The sequence below is a fragment of the Lepus europaeus genome, chromosome 2 (assembly GCF_033115175.1).
Source record: "Lepus europaeus isolate LE1 chromosome 2, mLepTim1.pri, whole genome shotgun sequence".
In the NCBI taxonomy this organism is placed as follows: Eukaryota; Metazoa; Chordata; class Mammalia; order Lagomorpha; family Leporidae; genus Lepus; species Lepus europaeus.
The window spans coordinates 174,547,943-174,572,846 of record NC_084828.1 but is presented as its reverse complement, the minus strand read 5'-3'; the positions used below and the strand labels follow the sequence as shown (position 1 = coordinate 174,572,846).

At 56.7% G+C, this 24,904-nt stretch overlaps 1 protein-coding gene across 6 annotated transcripts in view; it reads right to left on the bottom strand.

The window, feature by feature from the left end:
* Positions 1-17,158, bottom strand: part of EXOG (exo/endonuclease G) — a 48,439-nt gene extending 31,281 nt beyond the window's left edge. For 4 of the 6 annotated variants that reach the window (XR_009868467.1, XR_009868464.1, XM_062216308.1 and 1 more), the window contains exons 1-5: positions 16,996-17,158; positions 15,825-15,974; positions 9,669-9,808; positions 8,259-8,335; positions 6,066-6,180 (exon numbers count right to left, since the gene is read on the bottom strand). Coding sequence is in view for 3 of the 6 variants with exons in the window: in XM_062216308.1 (XP_062072292.1) it covers positions 6,066-6,180; positions 8,259-8,335; positions 9,669-9,808; positions 15,825-15,974; positions 16,996-17,158 (645 nt within the window). In the remaining 3 variants the exon portion in view is untranslated. Of the gene's footprint in view, positions 1-238; positions 559-6,065; positions 6,181-8,258; positions 8,336-9,668; positions 9,809-15,824; positions 16,156-16,995 lie in introns of those variants that run through there. The other 2 variants (XR_009868468.1, XM_062216325.1) reach the window with 2 other exon arrangements.
* Between the last annotated feature and the right edge of the window lie 7,746 nt (positions 17,159-24,904).

The following is a 24,904-nucleotide window of genomic DNA, read 5'->3' as shown; positions in this document are numbered from 1 at the left end:
TGGCTCTTGGCTTCAGCCTGGCCCAGGCTTCACCATTGAGACCATTTGGGGAGTGAACCAGTGGGTGGGAAGATCTCTCTGCCTTTCAAATAAATAATAAAATAATTTTTTTAAATGCTTAGTGAGATGCTCTTAATTATTGGTTAAGTTTTCCTTTTCAACTTTGTATAAATTTTTCTTCTACACAGCTAGTCGTACAAATACTTAAATTTTAGGGAAAGAAAGAAATATATCAAACCATGTTTGATGCCGGCGCCGTGGCTTAACAGGCTAATCCTCCCCCTTGCGGTGCCGGCACACGGGGTTCTAGTCCCGGTTGGGGCGCCGGATTCTGTCCCGGTTGCCCCTCTTCCAGGCCAGCTCTCTGCTGTGGCCAGAGAGTGCAGTGGAGGATGGCCCAAGTGCTTGGGCCCTGCACCCCATGTGAGACCAGGAGAAGCACCTGGCTCCTGCCATCGGATCAGCGCGGTGTGCCGGCCGCGGCGGCCATTGGAGGGTGAACCTACGGCAAAAAGGAAGACCTTTCTCTCTGTCTCTCTCTCTCACTATCCACTCTGCCTGTCAAGAAAAAAGAAAAAAAAAAAAACAAGATTGATCACTTCAGGTTCATAAGGCAAAAAAGGTACAAGTACCCCTTTTCCAGTAATAAGAATAGGGAGGATTTAACAAAGCCCAAGAATAATTAATATTTGAAAAACGAGAACACAGACAGCATTAAGCCATTGTTTTCTATAATATTAGAAATATTATAAACACCAAAATTAAATGAGCAGGTTAACTATTGCAAAGAAATTTACCTGAGGACAGAAATTAAAACAAATTAACTATAAACTGCTAATTACTTTGCCTCCTTCACCCCCATATCCTCCAAAGGTGTGAGACTGGAAACTCGACGTCGGTCAGTGATCTCATGTGAGGCAAAGGCGGGTGCGCCTGCACAGGGCCCTGCACCACTGCACTCCGAGCCCAGACACACTGACGAGCCGCAGTGAGGGCCAGGCAGACCCTGAAGTTCCTGTTTGTTTCCTGCGTCTGTCCACAGGTCACTCAATCCCACCACAGGCTCCCGTAAGTAACCATCTAACCTAAGCCAGAGTATGAAACATCAAGTTCACTCCCAGAGGGAGCTAAGTGATCCCTCCAAGGACATCCCCCCTGACTGCCAGCAAGACCTTCACCCCACTCCCTTACTTGTTCTCCGTCCGCCTACTGGACGGAGACCTCCCGGTCAGCACCCCGGGCCCCCTCTGCCTGGTGAGACCCTCCCCCACGCTTCTGAGATGGCCTACTGGACGGAGACCTCCCGGTCAGCACCCCGGGCCCCCTCTGCCTGGTGAGACCCTCCCCCACGCTTCTGAGATGGCCTACTGGACAGAGACCTCCCAGTCAGCACCCTGGGCCCCCTCTCCGTGGTGAGACCCTCCACCACACTTCTGACACACAGCACTTGTCCTTCAGATAAACCAGTCGACTGCTAGCAGCCGCCTAGAATTCCAGCAACACGAGCCGTTAGAAGCTCTCACTCCAGGAATTACACTCCCCTATCGTTAATCCTCTCTCCTTCAGTCCACAAAGGAGCTGAAGTACCTCATATGCAAAAAACAACTTCATCTCTTTAGAGCTCCAAGCTTCCCGCGTAGAGTTCAGCCAAGCAGTTACTACGAAAGTTCAGATGCGGGGCCGGCACCATGGCTCACCTGGCTAATCCTCCGCCTGCGGCGATGGCATCCCGTATGGGCACCGGGTTCTAGTCCCGGTTGCTCCTCTTCCAGGCCAGCTCTCTGCTGTGGCCCAGGAGTGCAGTGGAGGATGGTCCAAAAGCTTGGGCCCTGCACCCGCATGGGAGACCAGGAGGAAGCTCCTGCCTCTTGGCTTCGGATCGGCGTAGCAGCCATTTGGGGGTGACCCAACGGAAGGAAGACCTTTCTCTCTGGCTCACTGTCTAACCCTATCTGTCAAATAAATTAAAAAATAAATAGGCTGGCGCCGTGGTTCAACAGGCTAATCCTCCGCCTTGCGGCGCCGGCACACCAGGTTCTAGTCCCAGTCGGGGCACCGATCCTGTCCCGGTTGACCCTCTTCCAGGCCAGCTCTCTGCTGTGGCCCGGGAGTGCAGTGGAGGATGGCCCAAGTGCTTGGGCTCTGCACCCCATGGGAGACCAGGAGAAGCCCCTGGCTCCTGCCATCAGAACAGCGCAGTGCGCCGGCCGCAGCGCGCCAGCCGCGGCGGCCATTGGAGGGTGAACCAACGGCAAAAGGAAGACCTTTCTCTCTGTCTCTCTCTCACTGTCCACTCTGCCTGTCAAAAATTAAAAAAAAAATAAAATAAAAAATAAATAAATAAAAATAAAAAATAAATAAATAAAAATAACAAAAAAAAGGAAGCACGGACGCCTGTGTGCAGAGGAGCTGAGCTCAGCCTGCACTGCCGTCTCCTCCTCCAGCTTCCTGCTGGCGCAGCTCCAGGGAGGCAGCCGGGAAGCCACCTCACCACATTCGGGCCACCAGCATGCGAGGCCTGGCCGGAACCCCCCCCCCCCCCAGCCCTCCCTGCCTGCCAGGGGTGTTTGAGGAGTGAAGCAGCAAACAGGAAGTCTATCTGTCTCCCAGAGAAACTTAAAATGATTTTTTCTTGAATTGTCTTTTATCCAAGCTTCCAGAAGAAAAGCTTTCCCTCCCAATCACTGAACTCACTGCCATCGGGCTGGCACCCTGGGCTCCTCCCTCTTCCTCGTCAGAAGTATTCCGTTTTCTTGTATTCCTCTGCTCCTCACCCCTGCTGCTCTGGGTCAGCCCCTCCTCGGGCCGCAGACGGACTCCTGGCCTCAACCTCTCCTTCGAACCAGCTTCTCCTCAACGACATCGCCCTGCAGCGCTGTGACCACTCTTCATCAAGACCACGTCCCTGCTGGGATGCCTGCACCCCACGCCCGAGTGCCACCTCCATTCCCAGTCCTCTGCTTTCCACCCAGCCTCCTCCTAACGCCCCAGGAGGCAGTACACCACGGCTCAAGTGCTGGGGAGCCCAGCTGCAACGCTGGGCTCTGGGCTTCTGCCTGGCCCAGCCCCAGCTGCTGCGTACATGTGGGAGTGAACGAGCAGATGGTCTATCTGCCTCTCTCTCCCTCCCCTGCGTCACTCTTTCAAATAATAAATAAATGCTAAGAAAGCGCCAAGTCAAGCTGGCACTGTGGTGCAGTGGGTAAGCTGCCACCGAGACACTGGCATTCCACATGGGAGCCAGTTCAAGCTGAACCAGCCTCCTTCTAATGCACCTGTTTGGGGAGTGAACCAGCGGATGAAGATCTCTCCCTCTGCCTCTCCCTGTCTCTTCAACTCTGCATTTCAAAGAGTAATCTTAGAGAGTCTATGACTTCTCAACGCCTAAAGATTAAAACCCAAGTTGTCACCAGAGAAAATAAATGTGTCTCTTATCTGGCTCCTGCCCCACCTGCTGCTGCAGAATCTTCATCCCTGGGGCCAGCGCTGTGCTGCGTATCAGAACACTGGTTCAAGTCCCGGCTGCTCCGCTTCCCATCCAGCTCCCTGCTAAGGGCCTGGGGAAGCAGCAGCAGATGGCCCAAGTGCTTGGGTCCCTGCACCAAGAGACAACTGGACGAACTTCCTGGCTCCTGGCTTCAGCCTAGCCCTGCCCCAGCTGTTGCAACCATTTTAAGAAGTGAACCAGCAGATGGAAAAATCCATCTCTCCCTCTCTTTGTTGCTCTTTCAAATAAATAAATCTTTTTATAAAAAGTGTAGTAAAAAACAAAAGATCCTACCCCCCCCCATGAGCCACTCATGTCTTTGTATCATGAGCTCCAATCTCTGTGAATGAGACATCAATCCCAGAGCCACGCTGCCAACCACAAGGTCCTCTGCTAACACTGTTGCATCTCTGAATGCTCCCTTGCTCCCCTAACAGCTGCCTTACCTGTCTGGTCCAGCTCACACCTCCTCCTGTTATCCTCACCTGTCCTCCCTACTCACACCTCCTGCTGTTATCCTCACCTGTCCTCCCTAGTTCACACCTCCTCCTGTTGTCCTCCCTAGTTCACACCTCCTGCTGTTGTCCTCCCTAGTTCACACCTCCTGCTGTTGTCCTCCCTACTCACACCTCCTGCTGTTGTCCTCCCTACTCACACCTCCTGCTGTTGTCTTCCCTGTCCTCCCTAGTTCACACCTCCTGCTGCTGTCCTCCCTGTCCTCCCTAGCTCACACCTCCTGCTGTTGTCCTCCCTGTCCTCCCTAGCTCACACCTCCTGCTGTTGTCCTCCCTAGTTCACACCTCCTGCTGCTGTCCTCCCTGTCCTCCCTAGCTCACACCTCCTGCTGTTGTCCTCCCTGTCCTCCCTAGTTCACACCTCCTGCTGTTGTCCTCCCTGTCCTCCCTAGCTCACACCTCCTGCTGTTGTCCTCCCTGTCCTCCCTAGCTCACACCTCCTGCTGTTGTCCTCCCTACTCACACCTCCTGCTGTTGTCCTCCCTGTCCTCCCTAGCTCACACCTCCTGCTGTTGTCCTCCCTGTCCTCCCTAGCTCACACCTCCTGCTGTTGTCCATCCTGTCCTCCCTACTCACACCTCCTGCTGTTGTCCTCCCTGTCCTCCCTAGTTCACACCTCCTGCTGTTGTCCTCCCTGTCCTCCCTAGTTCACACCTCCTGCTGTTGTCCTCCCTGTCCTCCCTAGTTCACACCTCCTGCTGTTGTCTTCCCTAGCTCACACCTCCTGCTGTTGTCCTCACCTGTCCTCCCTAGTTCACACCTCCTGCTGCTGTCCTCCCTGTCCTCCCTAGTTCACACCTCCTGCTGCTGTCCTCCCTGTCCTCCCTAGTTCACACCTCCTGCTGTTGTCCTCCCTAGTTCACACCTCCTGCTGTTGTCCTCCCTAGTTCACACCTCCTGCTGTTGTCCTCCCTAGTTCACACCTCCTGCTGCTGTCCTCCCTGTCCTCCCTAGTTCACACCTCCTGCTGTTGTCCTCCCTAGTTCACACCTCCTGCTGTTGTCCGTCCTGTCCTCCCTAGTTCACACCTCCTGCTGTTGTCCTCTCTAGCTCACACCTCCTGCTGTTGCCCTCCCTGTCCTCCCTAGTTCACACCTCCTGCTGTTGTCCATCCTGTCCTCCCTAGTTCACACCTCCTGCTGTTGTCCGTCCTGTCCTCCCTACTCACACCTCCTGCTGTTGTCCTCCCTGTCCTCCCTAGCTCACACCTCCTGCTGTTGTCCGTCCTGTCCTCCCTAGTTCACACCTCCTGCTGTTGTCCGTCCTGTCCTCCCTAGTTCACACCTCCTGCTGTTGTCCGTCCTGTCCTCCCTACTCACACCTCCTGCTGTTGTCCTCCCTAGCTCACACCTCCTGCTGTTGTCCTCACCTGTCCTCCCTAGTTCACACCTCCTGCTGTTGCCCTCCCTGTCCTCCCTAGTTCACACCTCCTGCTGTTGTCCGTCCTGTCCTCCCTAGTTCACACCTCCTGCTGTTGTCCTCCCTAGTTCACACCTCCTGCTGTTGTCCATCCTGTCCTCCCTAGTTCACACCTCCTGCTGTTGTCCTCCCTAGCTCACACCTCCTGCTGTTGTCCTCCCTGTCCTCCCCTAGCTCACACCTCCTGCTGTTGTCCTCCCTGTCCTCCCTAGTTCACACCTCCTGCTGTTGTCCTCCCTGTCCTCCCTAGCTCACACCTCCTGCTGTTGTCCTCCCTACTCACACCTCCTGCTGTTGTCCTCCCTAGCTCACACCTCCTGCTGTTGTCCTCCCTAGTTCACACCTCCTGCTGTTGTCCTCCCTGTCCTCTCTAGTTCACACCTCCTGCTGTTTTGCCCTAGTTGCACACCAGCACAGGGTGGCGGTTCCCTGGGGACTTACCTCTACTACAGCATAGCACACTACCGTGCTGTGAACATGTCTGCCTCCCTCTCTAGAACGTGAGCTCCTTCAAGTATCCATCCCACATCCTCTACATCTAACACCCCACGAGGTGCTCGATAAATACTGCAGAAGAAGGAATCAAAGACAGAATGAGGTTATAACTCCATGCAAAGCAGCCAGGCTGCTAAGACACGTCGTACCTGGTAGCTAACTGTCTTCTTGCCATCACTTCCGGTCTGAGGTAAGGTCAGAGGTCCAGACACTATCCAAACATCTTCAAACCTCTCTGTAAGTTCCCGACAGTACATTTCTACTCTGAAAAACAAACCAAGAAAGACTATTTCCACACACACATGCAGAAAGAAGAAAATCCTAACAGTTCCTAGGAAAGACCCCAAGAACATTACATTTGAGAAAATTTATTGCAAAAAAATTTTAAAAGCATATTCACTCACTAGCACAACTATCCTCTATTTGCACTCTGCATATTTTAGAAGTTAAATATTGGCAACTCATTTTTTATAATGTAGTTCTCAATAAATGTTTTTCAAGAATTATACATCATTCCAACAAGCAGATTGACCTTAATATTTCTTGTATGATGTAACACTGTATTAATATCTTAGGATAAATTTCAAGGGCCAGAATTACTGAATATTTTAATGATTCTTAATTATATGCAAAACTAATGTTTTAGTAAGGTTGTACCAGCCAGCGCCATGGCTCAATAGGCTAATCCTCTGCCTTGCGGCACCAGCACACTGGGTTCTAGTCCTGGTCGGAGCTCTGGATTCTGTCCCGGTTGCCCCTCTTCCAGTCCAGCTCTCTGCTGTGGCCTAGGAGGGCAGTGGAGGATGGCCCAAGTGCTTGGGCCCTGCACCCCATGGGAGACCAGGAGAAGCACCGGCTCCTGGCTTCGGATCAGCGCAGTACACTGGCCGCAGCGCGCCAGCCACAGCGGCCATTGGAGGGTGAACCAACGGCAAAGGAAGACCTTTCTCTCTGTTTCTCTGTCTCTCACTGTCCACTGCCTGTCAAAAAAATAAAAATGAAAAAATAAGGTTGTACCAATTTACTCTAAGTTCCAGAATACAATATAGCACTTTCACAACAATCTTTACAGCACTGAGATTTGTCACTGAAAAACTGCTTTTGCAAATTTACCAAATAAAAATGGCCAGTAGTTCTGACACGCACTTTCTTATACTGAAGCTGGGAGACATCTCTAAATGAGTAACTGCACGTCACCATTCCAGCTCATCTAACATGTAAAATAAAAAAATGTAGCATCCAACCCAATTACACAGAAGTTTCCTCCCAATTTACCCCTTAGGGAACTAAATGCTTCCACAGGCATGCAATCACCAAGCCCAGTAACTGGAAAGGGAACTTCATGGGCTAAGCACCCCATATCGTCAACAAATACTTCACAGAGAAACTTCTGGCGGGCACTGTGGCCAGGTGGAGTCACCCTGTGGGACGGCTGCATCCTGTATCAGTGCCTGGGACCAGTCCTGCCTCCACCTCTAATCCAGCTTCCTGCTGACGCACCGGAGGCAGCAAGTGATGGCTCAAGTATTCGAGTCCCGGCCACTCACATCAGACCCGATGGAGCTGCTGGCCAATGACGTCAGCCAGCCCTGCCCAGGCATTGTGGGCATCTGGGGAGTGAACCACCAGATGCAATCTCTCTCTTCCTTTTTTTTTTAAAACGATTTATTTATCTGTGAATAAGTCAGAGTTACACACAGATAGAAGGAGAGGCAGAGACACAGAGAGGCCTTCCATCCGTTGGTTCACTCCCTTATTCCAGGTCTCCCACGTGGGTGCAGGGCCCAAGCACTTGGGCCATCCTCCACTGCCCTCCCGGGCCACAGCAGAGAGCTGGACTGGAAGAGGAGCAACCGGGACAGAATCTGGAACCCCGACCGGGACTAGAACCTGGGGTGCTGACGCCGCAGGCGGAGGATTAGCCAAGTGAGCCGCAGCGCCGGCCTTGGCTAACTTTCTATCAAAGATTGGTTAATGGTTACGTTAAACGACACCAAAACAAAGCTCAGGAACTCCTCAAATTCAAAACTTTTTTTTTAAAGCTGCAGGTACACTGGAATATAAGAAAAAAAAAAGTTCTGTGGACAGACTCAGTGTTAACGTGAGTATTGTTTTTAGTGGTTCCTTTCAAAACTTGACTTGTGAACAGCAGCAAACAAGACCAAACAGACAGGCTGTGCTGCAGTCTCTCTTCCCACAGAAGCACACGCTCCAAAACACAGGAAGGAAACAACGGGAGAACCGACCCTCAGCGGGCACGCTTCTGAACGCAGCGGCAGACCCGGGGCGCGGACCCACCGACAGCCATTCCTCCAGCCCACCTTCAGAACTCACAGCCTCACCTGTTCCAAAATCCAGAATTATTATCAAAATCCTGGGGCACAATATTAGAGAGGTAAAAGGTTTCAGCCATGGCTTTCTGTGGAAAGAAAGCAAAGCCGTTACCAACGCTGCCATGCCTACTCCCGTGCCAGAGCCTCACAGCCCAGGCCCAGGCCCGCCCCTGCTCTCATGAGCTCTGGGCACTCATGCGGCTGATGAGCCCAGCCACTCCAGGCCCCAGAGCTCCCTGGCCACTCAGTCCGCAGCTGGCTGGCCCAGCCTCCCCCCTCACAGGATCCCAAACTGTAATACAAACTCTGAGAACTAAGTTTTCCGCTCTGGCTTTATGTCTGTGATACACGGCTGCTAACCAAAAATCCACTTTCGGGAATTTTACATAACTGGTATGACACACTGTTAGCTCAAAGCGGCAAAGAACAATGCCCGTAGTGCTGTATTCCGGCCACCTGTTCACTCACTCCACACTGACCCGTACACACAAGGCTCTACCTCATTGCGCTTCTGTGGCCAAAGTCTCCTCAAGCCACTTGGAACCACTGAGGAGCTTTAAACATGCCGACGCCGAGGTCTCACTCCCAGGGTCTGACTCAGTCGAGGCACAGACTGGACATCAAGACACCACCCCCGGTTCTGACCAGGAGTGCCCAGGCTGAGACCACGCAGTAATGACAGCGATCGCCAACAGCAGTCCCTCTGCTGCCACCGTGAACCACTAGAGATTCACAGCCGGATGCTGACTCCAACAAAGTGGTGAAGGACGCACCTGAGGGGATCTGGCAACCTGAATGTCAACTCTATCTCAGATAGCATCACACACATACATGAAATACGCGCGCACACACTTCTTGGTACAATGATGTCCTCATCATATATGCAAATATCCTCGTTTTTAGATGACTCATGCTCCTGCGCCATCTGTTTGGGGATCAAGTATCTTATGTCCGCAACTTTCACTGACGGCCTGCGGCATATTCAAGAGACCACTTCAAAGTGTGTGAGGTGGAATCAGAAGCTAGGTTTATCTGGGCACAGGACAGACTGAAACCCAGACACAGCCTCTGTCACGCTCACACCTTCCATGAGCCGGCAGACTCCTGCGAACGCGTGTGCACGCCCAACGGATCAGATATGTGGACGGGGCTGTCTTTCAGCTGCGCGACCACTGAGACTTTTCAAAATAAAAATGAGTGAGCAGCTCGGCCGCTGCGGCCCGTGGGCTCCTAATCCAATTCCCCTCTGCACGGCACTTAGCTTTCCTCATTCAACCTATTTAAGAATCATCTTCAAAAAGAAAGGCAGGAAGAGAAGTCAGAAATGGAGCATGGACATCCTCCAGTGTCAGGGTTCTAGTCTCAGCCCCGGGGAGCACAGATCAGCCCCAGTCCCCGCCCTCCCTAGCATGTCCCTACACTGGAGAACTTGTTGTTTCCTGCTGGAGCCATGTGTCCTCGTGACCACCCACTTCCAACATAGTCCTCGTTGAAGGCACTGAAGGCTGGAGGGATGTCGGGATCGGGCTTGAATTTACAGTGCTTCCTGTCCGCATCACCTGGAAAAAACACACAAAAGTGACAGAGTTGTCAGTGGACACACAGCCCTCACGCTTCTCCCGGCGAGGCCTCGCCAAGCTGGTGGCTGCCGGCGGGCACCCTCCCCACAGCCAGCGCGAGGGCCGGGAGCAGCTCAGACGCTGCACCTGAACCCAGAAAGGACCAGTCTGGAGAAGGCTCTCCACAGTGAAGCTCTCCCAGGGAATTCTGGTTCTGGGCCTCCCAGTCAGAGCCTGGCCATAAACTCTTGTTTTTCAAAGAAGACCCCCATGTACTGCATTCTGTACAACTGTGTTTAGACAAGTTCTCGTGTACTAGAACCATGGCCATATACACACACAGACACAGGCTGACAGGAGGGGGTGCCTCTGTTACCTTGCTTACTACCTCTCTGGCCCTAAGGAAACATTTGTCACAGCTGCACCCAGAGATTCTAAAACAGAACATCTGAGTACCACATGGGGAGAAGAAATCGCAATTTTTACTTATTTTCTGATTCCTCCAGAATGGCCTGCCACAGAAAACATCGGCAGTCTAGCACCACACTCTATCATTAGGTCCAACCTGGCTAAACTACAAAAACCAGGAGGACGGAACACACTCAGACTGCTGTTCGGGAAGTGTAAGATGGAGATCTGCAAGTGACTGGTCCCAGTGTCATCTCACCCAGCCAAGAGAGATTTAAGTCTTCAGCTCCCAAGGGTCACAAGGTCACCCAGCTGGTCACAATCGCCTCCTGGCAGCACTAGACGCCGCAGTAAACCTGCAGGTGCTACCGCCGCCGCCTGGCGCTGCAGCCCTCAACTTCCAGAGCCTGAGAACACGCCTCCCAGTGGAGGCCCCTATGAACCACGCTCCGGACTAGAGTCCCCTGGCCCCTACACAGACCTCAAGGATCTGGGCTACCTGTCTGCCTGTGTGACAGTCGTTCATGGCATCTCTGAAACCAGCCTTTGACCTGCCCTTTCGACCCTCAGCTCACCCAAAGCCAGCTTCCGTGCACCCCCACGGCAGGCAGGCAGGCAGGCAGGCTAGTTCTGGCTCGCTCTCAGAACACAGTAGCCCGGGTCAGCGCTGCGGCTCACTAGGCCAATCCTCTGCCTGCGGCGCCGGCACCCAGGTTCTAGTCCTGGTCGGGGCGCCGGGTTCTGTCCCAGTTGCTCCTCTTCCAGTCCAGCTCTCTGCTGTGGCCCGGGAGTGCAGTGGAGGATGGCCCAAGTGCTTGGGCCCTGCACCCGCATGGGAGACCAGGAGGAAGCGCCTGGCTCCTGGCTTCAGATCAGCGCAGTGTGCTGGCTGCAGCGGCCATTAAGGGGTGAACCAACGGAAGGAAGACCTTTCTCTCTGTCTCTCTCTCACTGTCTAACTCTGCCTGTCAAAAAAAAAAAAGAACACAGTAGCCCTTTGGGTACAGGCTAACCCAGGAAGGGGCTCCTACAGCACAGACTACCACGACAAGCCCTGGGTCTCTCCTTCAACCCTCCTCACCCCGTAAGGCTGTGCACTCAATGGCAAATGCGGTGCTGCTTTGCACGGACCGCCCTACCTCTCTGGATTCTGGCTTCCCCCAAGCACTGGCCGGGCAATTCTCCGCTATCCTGTCGGACTCCGTGTTTCCAAAGTGATTTTTAAAAACACACTTTGTATGTACTTTGGTACAGCTGGTGTTGGTCCCAGCAGGAAGTCTGGCATCAGGAAAAACAGAAACTCTGCACTAGAATCAAGTAAAACCGGTGTCCTGCTTCTGTCGAGGACGCTGCCTGGCTCCACGTCACGCCGCAGGGCTACACACAGCTCACAGGATTTACATGAGAGCTGCTGCCAGGCTGCCACGCTTCTGACAACGATGCTTTAACCGCAGGATGAAACCAGCACAAGTTGAAATTTCCTTTATCTTGGGAACGCTTTTGTGTTAAAATAAACGCGTAAGGCTTAAGATTAAGTCAAATTATTTCTCTTGATGTAAGTTTAAAATCAAGCTTTAACGGCTATGATAAAACCATCACTCAGGGCCGGCGCTGTGGCGCGGTGAGCCAATGCCCTGGCCTGAAGCGCCGGCTTCCCATATGTGCGCTGGTTCAAGTCCCGGCTGCTCCTCTTCTGATCCAGCTCTCTGCTATGGCCTGGGATAGCAGTAGAGGATGGCCCAGGTCCTTGGGCCCCTACAGGGGCCAGGAGGAAGCTCCTGGCTCCAGATCGGCACAGCTCCAGCCGTTGTGGCCATCTGGGGAGTGAACCAGTGGGTGGAAGACCTCTCTCTCTCTCTCTGTCTCTACCTCTCTCTGTAACTCTTTCAAATAAATAAAAATAAACCAGTTTCCCTCTGACAGCAAATGCATTCCAATCCTCTTGCCACTGCTGGTCCTCACTCACTTTAGAAAGAAGCACGCCCACTTGGATACTAGCACCTCAATACCCACAGATGGAACACACATTGTAAACCAAAGGACAACTACTATGCAGACCGCACATCAAACTAAACACAAACAACGAAAGGGGAATAAAGTAGCTCCGACAAAAGCTATCTCCTTGCTACATCAAAGAGCTCCGACAATCAGCAAGGAAAGCATACCCCCACCGAAAATGGATACAGAATGACCCACATAAGCCACGGACAAGGAATAAACACAAGTAACAACAGCTCTTAAACCGGGAAGTTCACACCACACACCACCGTAAGGCTGGGAGACAGACAAACGGTAACGGTGGGAGTGTGGACCAGAGGACTCTCACCGCGGTGAAGGCTGGGAGACAGGACAAACGGTGACGGTGGGAGTGTGGACTGGAGGACTCTCACCGCGGTGAAGGCTGGGAGACAGGACAAACGGTGACGGTGGGAGTGTGGACTGGAGGACTCTCACCGCGGTGAGGGTTGGAGACAGGACAAACGGTGACGGTGGGAGTGTGGACTGGAGGACTCTCCCCACGGTAAGGTTAGGAGACAGGACAAATGGTGACGGTGGGAGTGTGGACTGGAGGACTCTCACCACAGTGAGGGTTGGAGACAGGACAAATGGTGACGGTGGAGTGTGGACTGTAGGACTCTCACCACGGTGAAGGCTGGGAGACAGGACAAACGGTGACGGTGGAGTGTGGACTGGAGGACTCTCACCATGGTGAGGTTGGAGACAGGACAAACGGTGACGGTGGGAGTGTGGACTGGAGGACTCTCCCCGTGGTGCGGGTTGGAGACAGGACAAACGGTGACAGTGGAGTGTGGACTGGAGGACTCTCCCCGTGGTGCGGGTTGGAGACAGGACAAATGATGACGGTGGCGTGTGGACCAGAGGACCCTCCCTGGAAACCACTCTGCCCTCCCCCACCAAGACCAGTCATCTGACCACAGAGACAGGAGGCCGCGTGGGCAGATCTGTGCACCGGCCCGCTCCCCAGCCTCAGCACACATCACCTTTCCTGCCCGACACCGGCCTTCCTCTGGCTCCTCAAGAGCAAGTCTCCAGAGCGCAGCTCTGCAAGAGGAAGCTGCGCTTCTTCCTACCTAGAATTCTCTTCCCCATGTCCCACGGCCCATTCAGCTCCTCTGCCTGGGAGCCTGCACGCCCCACCCCACTTTCCCAGGAAAGTCTCACCAGTCAAAACCAAGCGTTCGTCAGTGTTGCAGCCCAAAGAGGTTAAGCCACCGCCTGCGACACCAGCGTATCACACTGGAGGGCTGGTTCCAGTCCAGTCCTGCTAATGCTCCCGGGAAGGCAGCACATGATCCAAACGCTTGGGCCCCTGCCGCCCTCGCTGAAGACCCCGATGGAGTCCCTGGCTCCTGGCTTCAGCCTGGCTCAGCCCCAGCTGTTGCAGCCATCTGGGGAGTGAACCAGCAGATAGAAGATCTTCCTTTGTCTCTCCCTCTTTCTGTCAATCTGCCTTTTTTTTTTTTTTTTTTTTATTTTACAGGCAGAGTGGATAGTGAGAGAGAGAGAGACAGAGAGAAAGGTCTTCCTTTGCCGTTGGTTCACCCTCCAATGGCAGCTGCGGCCGGCGCATCTCGCTGATCCGAAGCCAGGAGCCAGGTGCTTCCTCCTGGTCTCCCATGGGGTGCAGGGCCCAAGCACTTGGGCCATCCTCCACTGCCTTCCCGGGCCATAGCAGAGAGCTGGCCTGGAAGAGGGGCAACCGGGATAGAATCCAGTGCCCCAACCAGGACTAGAACTCAATGTGCCGGCGCCGCAAGGTGGAGGATTAGCCTGTTAAGCCCCGGCACCGGAGGTCAATCTGCCTTTCAAATAAATAAAAATGTTTGAAAGCATATAAGATTTATTTATTTGAACGTCAGAAATTGCAGAGACAGAAAGAGACACAGAGACAGAGAGAGAGGTCTTCCATCCACTGGTTCACTCCCCAAATGGCTGCAATGGCCAGGGCTGGGCCAGGCCAAAGCCAGGAGTCAGGAGCTTCATCTGGGTCTCCCACATGGGTGCAGGGGCCCAAGCACTTGGCTTGGGCCATCTTCTGCTGCTTTCCCAAGCATGCTAGCAGGGAGCTGGATCAGAAGTGGAGCAGCCAGGACTTGAACCGACACCCATATGGGATGCCAGCACTGCAGACGGTGGCTTAACCCACTATGCCACAGTGCTGGCCCCCAAATAAACCTTTACCAGAAAAGAAAACCCAGGCACTCCTGCAATGTCACCACTTTTTACTGTTCCTCAGTTACACTATCCGAACTGCAACTACTTCCTTCATAAAGTGATTAGCAATTATAATTGTACACTCATAATTATTCGATACTCAAACCACTCCCCAAACTGAAAGTGCCTCCCGGTACGACCATCTGTGCCGGACACTGATCCATCCCCAAGGCTTAGTCAGCACACGGAAGACACGCAGTCGAGGGGCAGGCATCCGGCCTAGCGCCCACACGCCGACAGGCTGGCTGTGCTCAGCCCGTGCTGCAGCGCCAGCTCACCTCGCAGCCCTCTGCTTCCTGCGAACCCCCCTGGCAGGCAGCAGGTGACAGCTCGCGTGCCTGGGTCCCTGGCACCCACCCGAGAGGCCTGGACGGAGCTCTGCGCTGCCGGCTCGGGCCTGGCCCAGCACTGGCTGCTGCAGTCATTTGGGGAGGGAACCAGAGGATGGAAGAGCTCGCTCGCTCTCTCTCTGTGACTCTGCCTTCCAAGCAGATGGAAACAAAAAGGCTGAGACCCAGCTGAGATGCAGGCATCGCGTATCCCAGTGCCCGAGTTCAGTTCCCAGCTCTGGCTCCCTGGTCCAGCCTCCTGGGAGGCAGCAACAAGCGGTGGATCTCTGCCACCCGTGTGGAGAGCCTGGATTGAGTTCCCAACCCCCAACCGCAGCCAGGCCCAGTCCTGAACACTGTGGGCGTCTGGGGAGTGAACCGGCAGACGGAAGCTCCCTAGCTTCTCGGACTCAAATAAAAAACCTGAACAGGTTTTACACCATGGCTAGGGTTAGAGAATGGACGGCACTCAGCTGCAGCAGCTCGTCTTACACAGCCTCCCAGCTCCACAGAAGACATGGGTGCGGCGGCCCCTGCGACCACTGGGAGGGTCTGGGCCTCCCCAGCTGCCAGGCAGGGTCCCTTTCACAGTGAGCCTGCGGCTGGTGGTGTGGCGCAGCCACTGCCTGCAGCGCCAGCATCCCCTGTGGGCACCAGTTCGAGTCCTGGCTGCTCCACTTCTGATCCAACTCCCTGCGAATGCTCCGGAAAAGCAGTAGAAGACGGCCACGTCCTTGGGCCCCTGCACCCGCGTGGGAGACCCGGAAGAAGTCCTGGCTCCTGGTTTCTGCCAGCTCAGCCCTGACTGATCCGGCCATTTGGGGAGTAAAAGAGCAGACGAAGATTCTTCTGTCTCTCCCTCTCTAACTCTGCCTTCCAAATAAATAAATAATAAATAATTTTTTTTTTAAGTGAGGCACACAAATATTTCCTACGTGTGCTATGACACAGAAATCGTGGAGAATACGGTCCGTGACCCTCCGCGTTCTAAACACGGAAACACCTTGCATCCCCGCCTTTAGGCCACTTTGCCAGCCACCTACCCACGATCTTGCTCTTGGATATATGCTCAAGGACCCATCGAGGCACCCGCTTCGCCTGGTCGTAGGACAAGGCGTGGTTGGAGTACCGCCTCGTCTCCGTTCCAGCCGCGGGGAATCCGAACTGCTCCAGGACGGCCGTCTCTGCAGAGGCTGACCACGCAAGGGAGAAAGGAGGCAGGACAACATCAGCGGCTCTGAGAACAGAGTATTTAAACGACAGACGGCGAGGGCGCGTGCACGGCCTGGAGAGCCACTTTCAGAACAGGACGAGGCCGGCCCACTCCTGTCCAGCGAGGACCTGATGGGCCCACGCCTGCCCCCGTCGGCCCCACGGTGCTGATGGCCCCACGCCCGCCCCCGTCGCCCCACGCCCACCCTCATCGGCCCCACGGACCTGATGGGCCCACTCCCGCCCCCGTCGGCCCCACGGACCTGATGGGCCCACGCCCGCCCCCGTCGGCCCCACGCCCGCCCCCGTCGCCCCATGCCCGCCCCCGTCGCCCCACGCCCGCCTCGTCGCCCCACGCCCGCCCCCGTCGCCCCACGCCCGCCCGTGTCGGCCCCACGCCCGCCCCCGTCCGTCCCACGCCCGCCCGTGTCGGCCCCACGGACCTGATGGGCCCACGCCCGCCCCCGTCGCCCCCACGGACCTGATGGGCCCACACCCGCCCCCGTCGGCCCCAGGACCTGATGGGCCCACGCCCGCCCGTGTCGGCCCCACGCCCGCCTCGTCGGCCCACGCCCGCCCCCTGTCCGCCCCACGCCCGCCCCCGTCGGCCCCACGGGCCTGATGGGACCACGGCCGCCCCTGTCGGCCCCACGGAGCTGATGGCCCCACGCCCGCCCGTGTCGGCCCATGCCCGCCTCGTCGCCCCACGCCCGCCCCCGTCGCCCCACGCCCGCCCGTGTCGGCCCCACGCCCGCCCCCGTCGCCCCGCGCGCAACGGCGACCTCCGTGCGGCGACCACGCAGGGGGCGAGGCCCGGGCCCGACACGGGCGCGGACACTGCCCCGCTGGGCTCCCCTCGCCGCGGCCCGCGGAACGAGCAGCCCGGCCCCGGCCGCGGGAGCCCAGGCGGCGGCACCGCCCGCTGACGCCCGTGGGCGCCCGGCCGCGTCCGTGTCCGGGGCGGGGACCGCGTCCACGCGGCACTGGCGGGCACCGACTCACCGCCCGGCTCCCCCGCCGCCAGCGCTGCCTTGGCGCCCCGACCCCGGAGCAGCTGCAGGGCCGTGAGCCCGGCCCCCGCGGCGCCCACGGCAGCCCCGGCCACGAAGCCCCGCAGGAAAGCGCGGGAGCCTCCGAGGCGGGAAGCGAAGCCCTTCGCGGCCATCTTGGCGGGGAGCCGGGCCGTCGGCGGGGCGCAGGCGCACTGCGGGCCTGACGCCCGGAAGCCCGTCGCGCCTGCGCAGCGGGGACGCGGCGGGCCTCGCGCGCCCCCTGGTGTCGAGCCTGGCGGCGCGGACGCACCGGCTCCACGCGCGGGGCGCCGGGCTGCGGGACGGGCGGGGAGCGGGGCGGCCTGGCGTGCGTGCACAGCCCTGAGGTCCGTGCACAGCACGGAGTGCCACCTGACGGGCCGAGTGCCCAGCTCAAGCCGGACTCCAGAGCCTGCGCCGCAGCCTGCAGGGCTGGAACCCGCAGCCAGAGCGCTGGGTGCTGCCTCCAGCGGGTTGCCTCGCCTTCCTGGGCGTGGGCGGCGACACTCGGGCCGTTCTGAGGGTTCCTGGGGGCGGGTCAGCCATTGCCACCGGGGGCAGCATCCTGGCTGCCGCCGCAGGGACGCCGGGTAGCCTGGCTGCTGATGCACGCCCACCCGCGAGTGGGTCTGCACGCTGCCGCACTGTCCACGCGCCGCCCCTTTGCAGAGCCTGGAGTCTCCCGGCTCTTGGGGTGTGTTGCAGCTGGCCTGAGGGCGACTCAGCAGGCCATTCCCAACAACCACCTGACTGCTGGCATTGCTTAGCCAGCCTCAAGCCGGAGGGCATTGCGGGACACCAGCGTCCCCTGGGGCTCTGGTTGAGCCAGGGCAGCCGGGGGTCCTCGCTCAGGATTTTGGGTCCGCGTACCCTCTCCAGGTTGCAAAGCTGTAGTAGGGCTCTAGCATGCTCTACAGCCTTGCTCCCCACGAGGGCGAGTGAGCAGGGCGTCCCCGCGGAGCAACAATGGGGGAAATGCCGATAAACAGGTTGCAAGGGCCCGAGACGCTGGGACCCTGGGCCGACACCCTCCAGGCCCACCTGCCTGGCCCAGGAGCCGCCCAGGGAGCCGCCCCTTTCCCTGGTGGGGGAGTCTGGGGAAGAACCAGCAGGCATCAGTAGCTGTGGAACTCCTAGCTTCCCTGGCAGTATCCAGGGTCACTTAAGACGTAGTTCCCAAAGCCCCGCGTGCTGGCCACTCTGCTAGGTGTTAGAGAAAAAGGTAGGTGGCAGCTCCTCCTCCAGACCCAAGAATCAGGAGGGCTGCCCGACTCCCTCGGGGCCTCTCGCCTGCCCGTAAGACGGAAACAGCTTCAACGCTGTCACCGGGGAACCTGTCCCACAGGGCGCTTGACACTTGCGGGGTGGGGGCAACTTGAAACTTTATAAACCTCTCTGGGGCCAGCGCTGTGGCGCAGTGGGTTAATCCTCCATCTGCGTCGCCGGCATCCCATATGGACACCAGCTCTAGTCCCAGCTGCTCCTCTTCCCATCCAGCTCTCTGCAGTGGCCTGGGAAAGCAGTGGAAGATGGCCCAAGTCCTTGGGCCTCTGCACCCACGTGGGAGACCCGGAAGAAGCTCCTGGCTCCTGGCTTCGGATCAGCGCAGCTCTGGCTGTTGCAGCCAATTGGGGAGTGAACCAGCAAATGGAAGATCTCTCTCTGTTTCTCCCTCTCACTGTCTGTAACTCTCTCAAATAAATAAATAAACTACCTCTCTGTCACTCTCCTTGTAGCCCGAGAATTCATTTGCTGAAGGGGAAGTGTGACCAATGACCCCTAAGGCCCAACCCCGCAGGTCTCCCAGAAAGAAAGAAAAAAGAAAATAAGCCTTTTGCCTCCTCTTCCCTGGGCTCATCAGGGGCACTCACCAGTAAGAACTTCCTAAACCCGGAAGAGCTGGAGAGGCCTCAGATCGCACAGTGGCCCCGTCACACAAAGCACTCTCCTGTTTGGAGGTCGCTTCCACCTCATTACCGAGGGTGGATTAAAGACCCTCGTAAAATGGCTGAGTGGAAGGCATTCAACTCCCCGAGGGAGGAAGCGACGCTGGTCACGGGCCAGACATCCTTCCCGGCAGACAGCAGCGAGTCCGGGGCGGCCCTGTGTCAGAACGCCGCTGTTCCATTTATCCAGAACCACGCTTCCATTCAGTGAGAGCAGACTGGGCGCTCAGACACCGGCTCGCTGACCCAGGGCTGGGGTGGGTCCACCAGGGAAGCCGGGCCTGGAGCCCCTTTCGCAAATGGTCCTGGGCACAACCTACCTTCCCGGCTCCACAGTAACGCTGGGCAGGGCTGTGTGCAAAGCCCAGCAGCGCGGGCCACGGGAAGGAGAGGCAGGAAGCAGCCCTGGCCGCAGGAGTCCCCGGTCCCAGGACGGCCCCTGCCGAGAAGCCCACGGTGTCTCCAAAGCTGGCCAGCGCCAGGGCAGGGACGGAGCCGTTTGCTTAGCTCCAGCCCCACAGGAAGGTGACAGCCGGCACCCGGCCACCTACAACTGCACGTGCCCAGGCCCGGAGAACACGACTTCAGTGTCCATGAAGAGAGACCCACCCCCTCCCTGCCTTGTGATGAAGGAAGACAACGGGTTCTTTCATTATCATCGTCATTTTATTTTCATATACAAAAAAGATAAAACTTGAAATAGTTCTAGATTTTCCCTCCTATTCCATAGGGGTGTGGCTGCTTCTTCACACAGGGGAGGGGGGGGACTACATTCACATCGGTTTATTGGAGGACCCAGTGCAGAGTTCAAGCAGCAAAACCCCAACTTAGCCCATCTAATTTCAAACGTGACACTCGTTTCTACAATTACCACAGTAAGAACAAAGAGCCACGGCAAGAATGAACTATGATACAATGTTCTTTCCAGAAGGTTCTCATCCTGCAGCTGTCGTACCCAGATGTCTGCTTTAGGCCATGTGGATGTCTGTGGATGTGTGTTGTATATATGTGTGTACGACACACACACACACAAATCAGTACACTTTTCAAATCCAGACTGATAACAGCAACAAGCTTAAGTCTGTATATATATATTTTTAAAAATGATACTTTAGTGTAACTTTTGTTAATTCAGTAGTACAAGCTATTTCTGCTCTACAAAATTTTTATTTTATAGCTACAAGGGTGAAAAGTGACCCGCTACATTTACATCTCACATCTCCTGGTATACAAACAGTACTTAGCTGAATTTGAGCCAAACACTACAAGTCTTCAGTTTTAGCACTTGCAAGAGTTTCCTTGCTTCCGCAGCCTGACCTCAGCACCAGTCACGTTTCCAGAGTTTGCAGTTACCCACTGTTTTCAACAGAACAATTTTTATATACAAGTTAGAGAACAGTTCAAGAAGACCTAGCTACCCGTCCTAAGCCCGATGCACACACGTGCGCCACTAAGTGAGACCAGTCTCAGGGTTTTCTTCTTTCCTTCCCTACGAGTAATGTACAAACTCAGAAGTAGCTGGTAGAAACTGACGCAGAAGATGGCAAACAAAAGGTGGCCTTCTGGTGGCTGCCGATGCTCGCGCACCCTCTGCCCCCTGCTGCTCTTTCCCCGGACGTGTGTGGCACGCGCAGAGCTCTGCGCGGGACTGCAGCAAACTCGGGGTGAAGTGACATTTACAGCATTGTACAGCGGGACCCAGAGTCAAGGACGAGTGTGGAAAAAATACTCCCAGGTGAAAAACGTGGCCTTTCCCGCTACCGTTACTAAGACCACATCAAATGCGTAAGCAGACTCTTCTGCACAGTTGCAGGATGGCGTGTGCACGTGTGGTGCGGACCTGGGATCTACAAACATGGTTCTGGTCTGCGGTAACCCTCTCCCTCCCTCCACTCTCGAGTGCCACTCGGTTTTCTCTGCCTGTGCACAGAACTGCAGAAACCCGAGGAAGGGCCGCCGGCGGGACACGCCCCAGGCGCCGCCCCATCGCTCCACTCCCAGCCGGCACTGTTGGCACAGCATGGGTGACTGCGTCCTTCCCTTATGGAGACGGACATGTAACTCGTGGCAGTGCTCAGAGAAACCCCCACTCGGGCTAAAGCACTTGCAGCCCGCAGACCGGGGCTGTGCCGACGGCAGGACAGCCCAGGCAGGGAGCCTCGCCTGCGGCCGAGCTACCGTGGCTAACGCCTGGCTGGCCACCTACGCCCAGAGACAGAAAATTCAGATGTGGTGACTGCTGGTTAATGAAGCTTTTCAAACTGGTAAAAAAAAAAAAAGGCTCTTTAAAAATATAGATTTATTTATTTAAAATACATCAAAATGACAAACAGCCATTTCCCGCAAGGCCTAATTTCACAGCAACGTATGCTACAGACGTCCTCCCAAAGCGCACCGCGGTGGGCGGCGGGTTGGCGTCCTGCCATTGAAGGGAATGTTCTGCCGCGGAGCTCAGCACGGGACGGGTCTCCGAGCAGCCACTCGGCCGCGCTGCCTGCTGCGGCACGAACACTGAGCAGAGCCCACCGGCACGGCGCCTCCCTGGGAAGAGCCTGGCTTCAGAGCAGCTACGCGCCCACGCCCCGCGCCCGGCAGGGCTCGGCACACACGGTCCGTCTGCAGGGCCGCAAGGCCCTGGAGGCGGCACTGTGCATCGCGAGGGCTGAGGTAACTGGTTCTAGAGTAGCTGGGCCACAGCCGCGCGGCCAGCAGGGGAGGGAGGCTGAGAAGACAGTGGACAGCTTACAGCAGTTGCTTGCGGGCCAAGAAGGGGATGCGAACCAAGGCACAACAGAACTCTACTCCAAGACGGGTGGCTGGGGCGACACGGCCGCCTGGGGCACCGAGACGGCTGACGGAGGCTTGTCCTCGAGTGCTACTAGGTCTGCTGGAACGACACTGACTCTCAGTACCGAAGGGGAAAGGTGCAAGAACTGGTTCAAACGGCACACCAGGATTCTCTCGGCAAAGGGCCCCGGCCGGCTCGCCTCCGGAAGCAGCAGGGGGGTCTGGGGACAGGCCTGCCGGGCCTTGGCGCTGCTGCTGCTGCTTAGCTTGCGTGACCCTTCCCTTCCAGCCCGCCAGCTCCCGGCCAGCTGCAGGGCGGAGAGCCCTGGCCAGGGAAGAAGAAAGCTCCGGCAGCTCCCCACTAAAGTTGGTCGCTACTCCACACGACCCCCACTCCTTTCCAAGCAGCTGCTCAGCTGCACCAGCTGGCCCTGGGCGAGTCAACCTGGCAGATCACTAAGCCGCCCACCCCCACCTGCCAGCTCTGGGGGCCTCCCCCCACCCGTCTGCTCCCCAGGCATCTCCATGTGGCCGTGGCCACGTCAGCGGCAGGAGCTCAGTTCTTTGCCTCAGAATCCTCTTCCACAGACCTCTCTGGAGAGCCCCTGGGGCCCCTCCCCAGTCCTGACCGCCGGAGTGAGGTTCCGGCCACAGAGGACTGCTGCCCTGCGACTCGGGTCTGCAGGGCACCACGCGCATCCACACCACTCATGCTCCAGTGTACACTGATCTCCAAAGGTCAAGCCCACTAGCTCTGCTCACAACGTCATTCACACTCACGAGACTTTATAAAAATAATCTGTGGTATAAAACCATCTGCACACCGTGTAGAAGCACTCTGTCAGGTGAAGTAACTAAATATAGACGTAGAACTATAGATTCTCTTAAAGTAAAACTTCCAGCGTCGTCTCTATCATATAACCTACGCTTTTATTTACAATGCTACTTAACGACATTCCAACGCAGCGGGGTTAGGAGTCGGAGAAGGGCCTGTCCCCGGCCAGCAGACGTTCCCAGGACCCAAGACGGAGCGCACCCACTCACAGAGCACCCCAGCCCCACCCGCCTGAGGAACGAACCAATGGGCCATCTTCCCTGTGAGCTCCACAACGTACACTTTGCCAATCAATGTTCACACTCTCCTGCGGGGTCCAGATCAGCCCACGCCCGCATGACCACTGCATACACACGTGGCCACGGGCGGCTGCTTCAGCTAGCGTCCTCTCCGAATGCCCGTGGGCCCAGAGCGGAGCAGGCTCTACCCTGACTCGGAGCACACGGAAAATGTGGCTTTCGGCTCTCACGCCTCTACGGCTTCCACGGGCGCAAACCAAGCGTACAGTTTGGCACACAGGGGTAACACTCGCAGGAGCTCATCTAGGTCTCACTGCATTCACACTGGAGATACAGTCACGACTGGAAATCTAGCAAGCCTACAGTGGCAATTTCCAATGGCAATTCTTCCCTGGACCAAAGCTTACAATGGAGCCCAAACGGTGTCAAACTGGACCATTCAGAATATCCACCAGCTAATCTGGACTTCTATTTGTCAAGTCTGTGGGCCTTCTGGACCCCGGAATTACTACAACTGAACTGACTTCCAAAGGTGGTATTTGAACCTCAATTTCTTTTTCCTAAAAACTACAGAATCTAAAAAGCCATTTCCAAGCCTGCTAAGGTTTGGGGGACATTCACAGGTAGACTGCTGGTTACAAACCCATCACCGGGAGCTGGAAAGAGCTACGGTTAACCCTGAAGGAATCAAGCGCTGGCAGGTGCACAGTTCCCCTCCCAATCACGGGGCCTGCTCATCTCACCCGCAGCGTGGACTGAGATGGAAAGCCCACCACCCCAAGGCTGAGTCCGCTGGCTGCGGAGTGGCACTGCTTAGCTCTCACCAGGCCAAGGACGAGAGCCACGGGCGAGCTGGTGCAGCACACTCAGAGGCGCTGGCCTGACGCCTCTGACGTCTGAGCCCAGGCCTGGCCGTGGGGTACCCAGCAGGCTAGAATACCGGAGCCCGAAGAGCACCCTCCATTCACTCCGGAAACTCCTTTTCAGTTTAGGTATTTTTCCAGTGAGCCGAATGCCCCAGCGTGATGATGGGCTCTTCCACTTCTAGTACCAACTCTGAAACTTCCACACTCACATTATGAAAAACCACACAGGCGGCAAATCCTCGTGTCACCTGTAGGTACTGGGAACTCCACAGCACACACTGAAGAGGACAAAATTCTGCCCCCCACACCCCGTGGGACGGCCACCTCCCTCCCTTCGAGGCTTTCCGGACCACACAGTACACAGAGGACATTCCGTACGAAACTGCCTTGCCCCCAGGACAACCTCCCAGCCCAGCACCCAGGACACAGCAGCACAGCAGCACGCAGACAGGAACCGGCCGACCAGGGAGAAAGGCAAAGGGCAGCGCTCCGGGCCCCGGCTTGGCGTTTTCTGCCAAAGCCAGGTGAAGCGGACTGGCTCACCCCCAGCGACAGAAGGGCACCCTCACAGCCTACACACAGGCAACCTTTCTCTTTGCTGAGCGCAGGGGGGAGAGACGCGAGCAAGCCTCAGATGGTCACGGCTGACGGTGCCTTTGCTCTGCACAGACGCCAAGGCCACAGGGGCGGCAGAAGCAGCGGCGGCGGGCGCTCAGGGGCCAGGCCTCTCCCAGCACAGCCACAGGATGACCACGCGGAGCGGTGACGCCCAGCGCCCGCCCTCACAGCCAGGTGCCCCTTGTCCCCCGGAGCCAGGAGGAAGCCAGCTCCTGGCAGCCCAGGGTGCTCTAATGATGGCCGTGGGCCGCGCGGTCTCCGAGAGCCCCCCGCAGTCCTCACTCACATCCACCTCCACTCACTCCTGGACTTCTCCCGCTGGGCATCAAGGGTGTTTTCAAGCAAAACCTCAGACCACCGCACACTGAAAAGGAAGCGGCAAGGGCTCCTGGTGCCTCCGTCCCGGCCCAGTGCACACAGCTGCGGGCAGCAGTTCTCCAGGCTGCTGGGAGGGGGTGGCAGGAAGGCCAAGGGCACTGGCAGAGGCCGCAAGCCCAGGTCTAGATGTCCCCTCTTCAAAGAGCACAAGGCAGCAAACAGACAAACCCCTTCCCGGGGGCAGTGCCCAGGGCCCCGCCCTGGAAGGAGA